This window comes from Oryzias latipes, chromosome 15 (genome assembly GCF_002234675.1).
Source record: "Oryzias latipes chromosome 15, ASM223467v1".
In the NCBI taxonomy this organism is placed as follows: Eukaryota; Metazoa; Chordata; class Actinopteri; order Beloniformes; family Adrianichthyidae; genus Oryzias; species Oryzias latipes.
In genome coordinates, this window is record NC_019873.2 from 21,522,178 (window position 1) to 21,533,495 (window position 11,318).

The 11,318-nt window shown below is 37.5% G+C and overlaps 1 protein-coding gene across 2 annotated transcripts in view; it reads right to left on the reverse strand.

The window, feature by feature from the left end:
- LOC101155377 (testican-2) overlaps nucleotides 1-7,141 on the reverse strand; it is a 29,214-nt gene extending 22,073 nt beyond the window's left edge. The window contains exon 1 of one of the 2 annotated variants that reach the window (XM_004077112.4): nucleotides 6,867-7,141. In XM_004077112.4, coding sequence (XP_004077160.1) covers nucleotides 6,867-7,058 — 192 coding nt within the window. In that variant the 5' untranslated portion in view covers nucleotides 7,059-7,141. The remainder of the gene's footprint in view (nucleotides 1-6,866) is intronic. The other variant, XM_004077111.4, reaches the window with a different exon arrangement.
- Nucleotides 7,142-11,318: the final 4,177 nt, after the last annotated feature.

Here is an 11,318-nt window from a genome sequence, read left to right on the forward strand (position 1 = left end):
TGGCATAAACAGTGAAAACCTTCACACTTCAGTGAAGACACCAAGCTTGACTGAAAAAACTGACTTGTACAATAGAGAAGCAATGGAGTTGCCTAGGTGAAGACAACAAGAAGGAAGGGAATCAGACAGTGATTTGAAATGGGGAGGGTCTAAAACAATGAGAATCAGAAACAGAAATAAGCCTAAAACCTGGCTCCTCCCATCAGCTGGGTCTCTGAAGACCTCTTAACTTTATTCACACAAACTGAAGGATTCGGCGCACAGCGAGGAAGATCCCCAAATCTGCATTCATTCTATGAAATATGGACCGTTCTGATCTTTTTAGTGCTTGTCATCCCTCACACTCCTAGCCTTGCATAATTCCCAGACCCCTGCTGTCCGTGACCCTTCTCCACGTGTTCTCTGAGCCCCTCATTTTTCAGATCCACTTCCTCAAAATTCATTACGTCCCTGTCATTCTGCATTTCAGATACTCTTGTCCTCTTGCTCCTCATTTCCACCCAAACCTTACTAAGGTCAAATGCACCTCAGTTGAAACATCAGACATCTACAAACTTCTCCATAATCAGAAGGTCCTTAGCTCTTCCTGGGATTTCCTCCTGATATCTGTCAAATTCTGCATTTGCCGTTCAAATATTTGACGGTCAAAGGATACTTCAAAAGTAACAAGATCTGGAGGGGACCCTGTCTCATCACTGAAGCCTAATTGGCCTGGGATGTTTTACATAGATGGAGTTTGTTTCTTTATATGCTTCTGCACCTTGCTGCATCATGCAAGTGTGGTCTAAAAGATTGGTGACAAGATTGATTAGTTAGCCTCCTTAAAGACCCACTCCAAAGAAACTCGTGTTTTTGGTGTTTTGACACGTACTTGTAGCATTTTTCTTATGATGAAGGACAAATATAAAGAAAAGTGAGCTCAAATTTGCATTTCTCAGTATTTCTTTATTCAATTCATTGAGAATCAGGAGCGGATGAAAAATGTTGTTTGTAACACAAAAGCTACAATCAGTGGGTCATAAGCTCCCTGCTCCACTCCATATGTATTGCATCCACTTGTAAACAAATAGGTCCATGTACGTCTTTGAATTCCTCGTCCGAGCTGGTTTTTGGCCCAAAAGTGTACGACTTGATAGCTTCAATACTGCTCCGAATTTTTGTTGATGATTTGAGTGGGACTTTGAATCACAAAAATGTTTATCCACATTTTCATTGCCATCATTCTAAGACTTCACAGTTTAATATAAGCACTTTTTAATTTTAGGGTCTATAAAAGAGTATTCACTATTCACTACACTGTATGTAGGGCTGCACGATATAAAGAAAATTTGCGATGTGCGATATTAGTAAATAATATTGCGATAACTATAACACTTGCGATACATGAACAGATAGCAAAACAACCAAAAACATAATTTCCATTTAACTGCAACTGCTTAATTTAAATAAGAGCTAACCCGCATCTAAATAGGAGGCGAACATCTAACCTAAAAGGGCTCCATCTGATTGGTTAACAACATGAAGTCGTCCAACCGATTGGTCAAATGCATAAATAGATTTATTTGATTCGTTAAATACTTCAAGCAGCCATAAGATTGTTTTAGCACATTTAAGGCAACCATTTATTGCAATTTTTGCCATCTTTTGCGATATGAGTATTGCACAGCTAGATATTGCGATAACGATAAATTTGCGATATATTGTGCAGGCTTAACTGTATGCTTGATACATACAGTCTGTCTTCTAGTATGTTAAGTTCTGGTTCATGTGATCCCCTCAGAAACTATCTTTGTATGCCATAAATGTTTGCTTCTGTGTATATTTTCCCGAGTCTGATTACAGCTAATGCCTTCCCAGCAAGTCCTCTCTCTGGAGCATAAATGATTTGATTTATGCTGCAATTTTCTGCCAGTTTTCTCCCAATAGTACTAATCAAATCCTTTTGTATCAGCATCAGTTCCTGGAGGAACTCGTTCTACACCGGCTGTGATTATGCCCAGTGGAATTTACAGCACTGAAAGCTGCTATACTGGGAGCCTTTACAAAACCTGTCCATAAATTCAGGTTAAAAACAAACCATAAACAACAAATATGAACTATATCACGAAGGCTGTATGTATTTATGGACAACAAAGAGACTTCTGGTTGTTGTCGGAAGGAATGTTAAACATTTATAGATATATGTTGGATTTTTATTTTTAATTTATCTTTCAATTTTTCATTTAAAACACTTCACCTGTGATTGCAATTTCATTTGAAAGGCTTTCAATTATAAGAAAACAGCAACATTTTACGCTGTGTGTAGCTTTATCACACCCACACATGCATAAAATAAACTAATAATTCAGTATTGCAAACAATTACACCTCTTAAAAAAGATGACATTCATGCTTTCTCTTTATGACTCCTCTGCCCTTCAGCAGTGGCAGATCTTGTTTTTTATTTCTTCTTTTTTTTTCTAAAAGCAGCAGCAATTCAGAAGGATGAAAGCCGATTTCTTTTAGTCTACTCAATTACAGCCCACCTACACCCCTGGGAGCCTGCCAAAGCCGCCCCCCCCACAGAGAGCTGGTAGTTCATCTATGCCCTGAACAACCACGCTGACCATCCCAGAACAGTTGGATGTGATTAATATGCAGTCCATCTGCTATTCCACAGAGCTCTGGATGTTCAGTTACAAAAAGAATCTGGAGTATGATAAGGAATGAATCATGTCAGCGCAAACCATGACTAGGTAGCCTAATGAAATTCTGATAAGCTGCTATTATCATTCATAGCATTAATGCACCAGTGGCAGTTGCTCCTAACATCACGGCACACCACAGAGTTGTTGCCAGACTGCGCAAAGGGCTGGTGCTGATAATTTACTGTTTGTCTGGGCAGTCTTTAATGGAGTATTTGGCTCTGATAATACAGATACCGTTACCCACAGTTATTCTCTGTGTGCCATGATGCAGTGATAAAAGAGAGGTCCAAACCCACAGAAACAAAGACGTCTAATTTTGCCGGTCTGAAGTTGGTGAATAAGAGCAACAGAGCCAATGATACATTAAAGAAAAGGGAATGGTGTTACCTGACTCAGAGAGACCTGTCAGAACCAGCAGCAAACACTTTTCACCGCTCTACATATTTAATCCAGTGACATCGATGGGGAGTTCTGATGTTTTTTGGGGGGCAGAGAAGGTTTTCTGCTCATTAAAATTGAATCAAGCAGAGAACAGGTGCAGAAAGAATTGGACCCGGATGGATTAAACATGATTGTTTGTAGGAGAAGGTTTTACCAACACAGACACAGAGGGAGATAAGGGAAAGATCCCACCTTAAACAATGAACCATTTATAGGGATTCAACATTGGAATACAGGAAGAATGCCATCAACAGAGAAAACCAGCATTAGGTTCTCTGAAAAATTACAAGAAGCAATAACATTATTATCATTTTTTGGGAGTTTATCTACTTCTTTGATGCAATAATGACTGTAGACTTGCATTTTGTTGTTATAATTCTATGATTTCAAAATCCTCCTTTGTTCATTTTGAATCAATAAATATGAGAAAATTGTATTTCATGACCAACAAAAGTTAATTTTTTTAAAACAGATTGTATGAAATAAAATGTTGTCATCAAATTTCTGATATGAATTGATCCAAAAATTAAGAATTTAAAGGACTGAGTTTATTATAAAACAGATTTTTTTAGATTTATTTAAATTTGGCTATCACTTGCGACAAGACTGACTCTGTCTTCTAATTTCTAAGATGAGCAAAAATATGATAATAATGTTTACATTAAGACATGTTATTTCCTTCCACTGTACCTATTACTCTTATAGGTCATTTCTTTGTTTAAAAATTTTAAATTCTTTAATAGTATGCTTTTTTATCATTATATAATCATAATTATAGTAAAACATTTTCAATATCCACAGCAAATGTAAATAACTGTGAGTTTTATTTTCATTAAGAGTAAGTCACAATTATTACTGGCTGTTCGTAGTTTTCAAATATGACTCTACTTTTTAATAAAAATCTTTCCAGTGATATCCAACTTTGCAAACGTTTGAACCAAAATAGGAAATGGTTCATAATGATTTCAGCTGATGCACTTTGGAAAAAGAACATTTATTTTTATTTCAGTTTGGTTTATTTAAAAAGAGGCAATCCACTGCTGAGGTTGTTTTTAGGAGTTATGCCAGAAAAACAACAAAAGAACAAGATTTTGGTATTATCACCCACACTGAGAATGCAAGTGAGTGGCTGAGGAGAGACAAACTCCCTCCAGTCATTTCTACATTTCTGTAAATAATAGACAAAGCAAAAATGATTTTAAAAAACATATTTGACATTCTTTTGAGTAGACATAAAATGGAGCACCACTGCAAACTTAACTTAATCTGTTTCATATAATTCTTCAAATACAGTAAGAAAAATTTCATCTTTATATTTAAAAAAAAAAATTCCCTTTAAGTCTATCATCCCAGAAAACATCAAAAAAAGACTGTTGTCCCTAGTTTACCTTTTTTGTTTCCCAAGGATTTGGTGCATTAGTGTAATGAAATGTTGCTTGCACCTGTCAGATTAAAGGATGGAAGGTATCTCATCCCATTATTTGTTGATTGTCGCTGTTAAATCCAATCGCCTCATCTTCCTGTGAGATTGATTGAATTGAGGTGTGAGAGCTGTTTTTACTGGAAGTGAAATATCCTCTTATCCTGATTCTGCCTTAACATTCTGCAGAAGAATAAACATGAAATATTTACAGTGTACTTTCTGCAGCCTACAGTTTTTGGTGTGTGCAAGGGTTTGTGTGCATCTGTGCTTACATGCAAAAAGGGGGAGTCTTTCATGTTTGCAGCTTTGATTATTGCTTCCCACCGAAAGATTAATAATATGCGGCAATAAACTCTCAGAGGATTGTAAAAGTCGACATCAATTTATATACTGACTATCTATAACTGTGTCATGGGCAGTAATTTATGCATCAGCCAAATTGTTTCTAGAGACTGAATAGCTCATTTTCTTGTTGTTGTTTTTTTTGTGTTTTTTTTTTTTTTTTAGCTCAAAGGCCAACATGAAACACAGCCAATTAAATGCTGGTTCCTTTTAACATTGAGCAACTTTCATTAAGAATAATGAGAGGAAAACATTAGCTTTTTTTTTTTTGTAGCTGAAGTTCACTGTTTTAATGATGTGGCTGTTAAAAGATGCTTCCACTTTCCCCCGTGAAGCAGGACTGGTGAGGGAATAGAGCCATCAAACTCCCAGTGAAACAAGCCACGTCTCAGCAGCAGAACACTGAGACTGCTGTTGCTACGGCAGCAAGCTGGAATCAAAGTGGTTTCTATTGGCGATACCCCGGGGAGGTTTGGCGGCACACTTCTCTGATGTTTTTCCTGTCATCTTCATCATCAGCACACTTTAATCTACAAGCCGCACACAGAAACAGCCCCGACTAAATCACATTTACGCACTTGCATATGTGTACACAGCCCCATATCTGCATGCTTTTGTGTGCGCACACAGAAACAAACACACACTCCTAGAAGGAACCATCATGAAAGAGACAACAAAGGGTGTTTTGTTGTAGCTTTGATTTGAGGGAAGTGACAGCAGGTAAGGAATGTGCATGACGGGATGTTAGTTTTCAGGATTTTTCTTTTCCTTTTATATCATCAACTATGATGAGGTTAATTCAGAAGGTCATTCATGCCTGAATCAGAACAAATAAAGTGTAGCACCCAGAGAGTTATAATCCCACAATAATTCTGACTTAATCTTTCCATACAATTTTCAATACTTCCCCCTAAGTGTACTGAAGGACAAACTGTGCTCTTAAGTAATAACAGTAAAACTAATCCCTACACAAGAGATGTAGTTGTCAGATTTCACACAATTTTACTATTTTCCTCATTGAGTTTTCAGGGTAGGGTTTAAAAGTGACCCCAAAAGACTCACCAACCTTCCCATCCTCGCTTGTCTTTTGGATCTTCAACCTCAGTCCAGCTGCTCACATTTCTGATCCAATAATGAGACCCATCACGTGTCGAAGTAGACCTCGCTGGATCATTTAAACCCAATTACCAAGAGTACAATGGAACTTAATCCAACTGCTGTACACTGTCCAAATCCTGTCAGGATCATTAGTAATCATTTCAAAGAGCTGGAGGCAGGACTGCATCCATACACTCACAGACAACAGCCATATATCACCAGGCATGCCCCACGGGCTTTAATCAATCCATGTAACCCAGTTCAGTCTTTTCAATAGATCCATATGCACACCAATCACTCAATGCTCCTCTGTCCTAAAGCTTTTCTTTGTGCAATTTCTTAGGATGAGAGATACACATTTCAGGTAACCCAGCTTAGGCACTGCAGAGCAGATTTGGTCTTTTTGTCTGTGAACATTTGCAAAGAATCCATACAGGAAAACAGGGTTTTAGTTTGGAGTGCTTCATGAGATGGATTCAGTACTTTTACATTTAACCAGAATTTAGTAAAAGTTCTTATTAGCACTTCTGACTTTAATAATCCCAACCTTGAGTTATCAGCAAAAATGTACAATGATGGTGTCATTTTTCTCAAAAACAATATCTAAATAAATAAAAAACGTGAATAATAAAGGTTGATTCACAGTGACACTATTCCATAAATTAAAATAAAATCAGTTTTTTTTTCTTTCATATTTTACATGCCTTGGCTATAATTTATAATAAATATGCTACTTCGGATTAAATCTCACTTTAAACAAATTAGAAAGCTTTTCTTAGGGTGTCGTGCACCAAGTGTGCGCTAATGAAGGTGCTCCTTACAGACGCCAGTGCGCATCTTGCAGCGTGATAGCGCATTCTCTCAGTCAACACTCACATCTCTGAAGCGATTCCAGTGCTTGATCTTGCGGCTGTACTGTGAAATGGTGGACAGCCACTGCTCGTCTTCCATGAAATTCCCCGCTTTTTGCGCCTCCTTGCCGCTTTTCTCTTCCGGCGCCTGCAGGCTGGACCTGGCAAGCATCACCAGCGGGACGAGAAGGCACACGATGTCCGACGTTTTCACCATGTTGGCGGGATCAAAACGGCTCGCGCTCCGGCTGTCTGGCGGTGGTCCTCCTCCTGGAAGCAGCGGATGCTGAGACTGGGTTGAAACCACCACCTGATTAGCCTATAGGATGCTCCTTCTGCTGGGGGTGGGGGATTGAGGGAGGCTCGATGGCAATTTAAGTACCAGTGACACTGGGACACATGGGATATTTTCATTCTGTGAATAAAACTGAAAATTATACATACAAAATTAAAAGGCTATCAATTATTTTTTCTGCTGTGCTGTTTTAGGGTGGACTGTTCTTATTATGGGTGTGATAAAACAAAAAGGTTGTAGATTGAATAGTAGGGTGAACGCTTTCAGGCAAAAGGCTGCTCTGTGACCAGATATGGTTTCAATCCACCTTTTTATCTTTTCTTTTTTTTTTTTACAAAACAGAAGGATAGACGTATCATTATTAAAAAAGAATGAGTATATAAGGTTGAATGTTGGTGAAGGTTATGTTTTTTTTAAGTGATGTCTTGAGGTTGAATCATGATTGGACTTAAAGAGAGGAACAGAATAACAATGTCCAAACATAAATGAGTTAAAGAACAAATATAGAAATATGGTTGTTGAAAGATATATACAAATAAATAAACTGTGATATATCTGTAAATCCATCCATTTTTCATAACCCGCTTTATCCCTTTTGGGGTCACAGAGCCTAGCCTGCCTACTGTTGGGCAAAGGCCGGGTACACCCTGGACAGGTCACCAGCTTGTTGCAGGGCCACACAATCTTACACACTCACACTCACACCTAGTGACGACCTCAATTAACCTATGAAGCATGTTTTTGTGCGACTGTGGGAGGAAGCCAGAGTGCCCGGAGAAAACACACGCATGGACAGCGAGAACATGCAAACTCCACACAGAAAGGTCCCAGCTGGGATTTGAGCTTTCTTATTGTGAGGTGTGAGGGCTAACCACTGCACCACCGTGCAGCCCTATTTCTGTAAATATGTATTAATACACATTTGATTGGAGTGCCCATGGGTGTGGTGAGGAACAAGCTTTAAATGGAACCAAATGACAAAAATGTGCGTCAGATGTTTCCATGTGTATATGTATCTATACATATGTGTAGTTATGTGCGTGTATTTTTCTGAAACTGAATACTCATTAGAGAGGGAACAGGACTATGATACTTGTGGGTGGGATGGGTGTGGTGATACGTTTAAGTAGGGCATGGGGATGAGTATGTATAAGGTTTTTTACTTCTTCTCACTCCCTGTCACCAATTTGTTGTGTTTTGTTGTTCATCCTGACCTAGCTTTCCTTTTTAAAGTATACATGTCTGAAATAAAATATTATCATCATCATCATCACCATCTTTGTAAAACGTTTCAGTCATTACTTTGTAGAGTTTTCTAAAAAAGTAGGTTTTTTAAGTCTTGACTTGACTTTGACATTTGATCTAAATGTAACGGTAACTGCTCTGAAATACCGTGAGAATTGAAGCAACCATTGAAGAAAATAGGAAGCTTTCACGTGGTAAAAAATGGCAAATGGTGTTTACTTTTAGGGAGCTCGTACCTTCCTTTAAGGCCCAAAGCGCTTCACGGTTACAGTCCGAACACTGGCGCCAAGCTATTGCAACCAGGAACGTTATGGGGTTGAGTGTCTTGCCCAAGGGGACTTCAACACATGGACGGGTGAGGCAGAAACCGAACCTGCAGGTTTGGTGGAGTGCAGAAAGCAACCCTACATAAAATAGTTAAATATGTATTAGTAAAAACTAAGGCTACATGTTGTAATAAATTTGTTTTAGAAATGACAACAGTATGGTAAGTTTTAGTTTTTTATTTAAGAAATGTGGTTTTTGAAAAAGTTTCAGAAGCATGGAGGAGTTTAAAGTTAAAAACAAAATTTAAGGCAAATCCTAGTTAATGTTTTTTTTTTTCAGACATCGCCGATTTACTTCATCACACTGACATGTTCAGTGGATGAAGGTGACACGGTTGCCATAGTGATAAATCACTTGGAGTGTGCTCATCAAAACTAGGACAACTATCATAGATTATTTAGATGTTGTTTTCTTAGCTTAAATAATTAACCGCCTTTGTCTGCGACACTTTTTCAATTCAAATAAAATTGTCTTCTGTTTTTTTTCATTTTTTTTTCATTAAAGGGATAGTCAGTTGTTTAAGGTGCTGAAGAAAAGGGACCACTGAAATTCACATTTTACATTTCTAATATTAGCTCATTTGACCACACTGGAAATGTTTTAAAGAATACAAATGTAAACAAAAGGCTATTTTTGTCCAGACCCTTAATGTCTAATGTGCTTCCAAAGCCTTTACTTATGTGAGTTTAAACTCCATATGACATTAATGCAGCCACATATAACAATATAATTTGAGCTTCATCTATTCTTGTAGGTGGAGGCTCATGGGCTGCATGCTGAGGCAACTTAGAAAAAAACATGCATGGGGTGATTCACAAAGGAGGGCGGTGCTTTTGGACTCCCCTGTAACTTTACCACATGTGGAACTGAGTATGGTGAATTAAGCTGATATTCCACAATTTTTACGTCGTTTGAAAATGTTCTACCTCTGCCTGAAGAAACGATGACGTGACAAACTTATTTTTTCAATACAGCATTCATTTTACTATTAAACCAAAAGGAAGTCAAATGAAACGTTTAGGACTCCATAAGAGTGGAATTTGAAGTTTTATATTGTCTTGCTTCTGATTTATTTACTAATTTATTTAGGAAACGACACAAACTAGATCTTTGTATAAATCTGATACATCTAAAAAAGATCATTTAAGATCTTAAAAGATCTTTTAAGATATTTAAGATGTTCTTTGTTTCATGAACATTTGAGGTGCATTGAGACTGGCTACTTAACTCGTGTCTAACCATTCAGCCTTAGAGCAACACTCTTAATCTTAGCATGTAATTAAAACCATGAATTAAGCGGTGCCATCTTTATTTGATCAGTGGTAGAAGTGTTTTTCAGCCTGTTGAACCATCACTACTGTCTGATGAAAACAACTAGGTTACCATGACAACATTATAGTAACATGAGGTTGGTCAAACTGAACATTTACCCCCACAAAAAAAAATGTATACTACAAAGGAGGCATGTTTTGATGCCACATTGTCAAGCAGGAAATGGAGTCCAAAGAGAAAATGCGCAGCTCCACATAGAACATTTTTTTGGTTTTCTTTCTTTAAACAACAACTGAGAGGTCATGCCCTGACCCAATTTCAAGACTGTACCAATGGAACTGCTGCAGAGTCTTCACTGCAAGCAGCATTGATTAAATAAAGAACAACGAGCCAAATGAAGGGGAAAAGCTGATTTAGAGCTTTCCATTTTAGATCTCAATGTGGACGCCAAGCTAAGATCCGACCCACATGCATGTTGACTGATAGCAGAACAGGCATCAGAGAAGGCCAGGAACATGCCAGGTGTCTTCGACTGTTTCACAGAGAACAGGGGAGGAAAGGAATGGCTGAGTAGTTTTAGAGCCACAGGCCGTGGGAACACGGTAAGGACTAACATGGAGAAGGCTGCAGAGACTGCAGGAAGGAGTTGCATCAAGTAATCACAAAGGTGTGGGAAACAGTGCAACAAACATAAAAGCTAACTTTGCACTATTTTTCCATTTCTTTTAAGAATTTAAACTCATTACTGTGTGCTTGAATTCCGTACAAATTCATTTTCAAGTGCTGTCCTGTTTTTCTGTTCCTAATCCGTATATGTTGTTTTTGTCACTGATATGTGACGTTAGCAATAGCTGCACACTGATCACTGACATTGATCTAAACTGAAATGTCTTAACAATCATTACAAAGATTTTTTCAAATGAATTAAGTTTGAATTTAAGTGTTTCAATTGTGTTTTAGAAGTAATTTAGGAGTATTTTTAAAACTTCTTGCTAAATTTAATTTGTTTCTATTTAATTTAAATAAAAATGACAATGAATAATATTGTAAAATGCTGCATAGTTATCTCCAGCATACTTTTACTCGATCATTTTAGTCAATTTAAGTTAATAAAACAAAAGGTTTTAATCTTGAAGACTTGCTTTTGTAATGCAGACATACACTAACCAACTTCTCCATGAACTTTTACACCACTTATGTGTTTAAAAAGATGTAATATTGTGCAAATGAACATTGAAGTAGTTTTGTTGATGTACTCATCATATAGATCTAATCATACAGTTTTGTACTTTACTGTTACCAACATCTCTAAATGCATGTTGCTATCTTAATTACAAT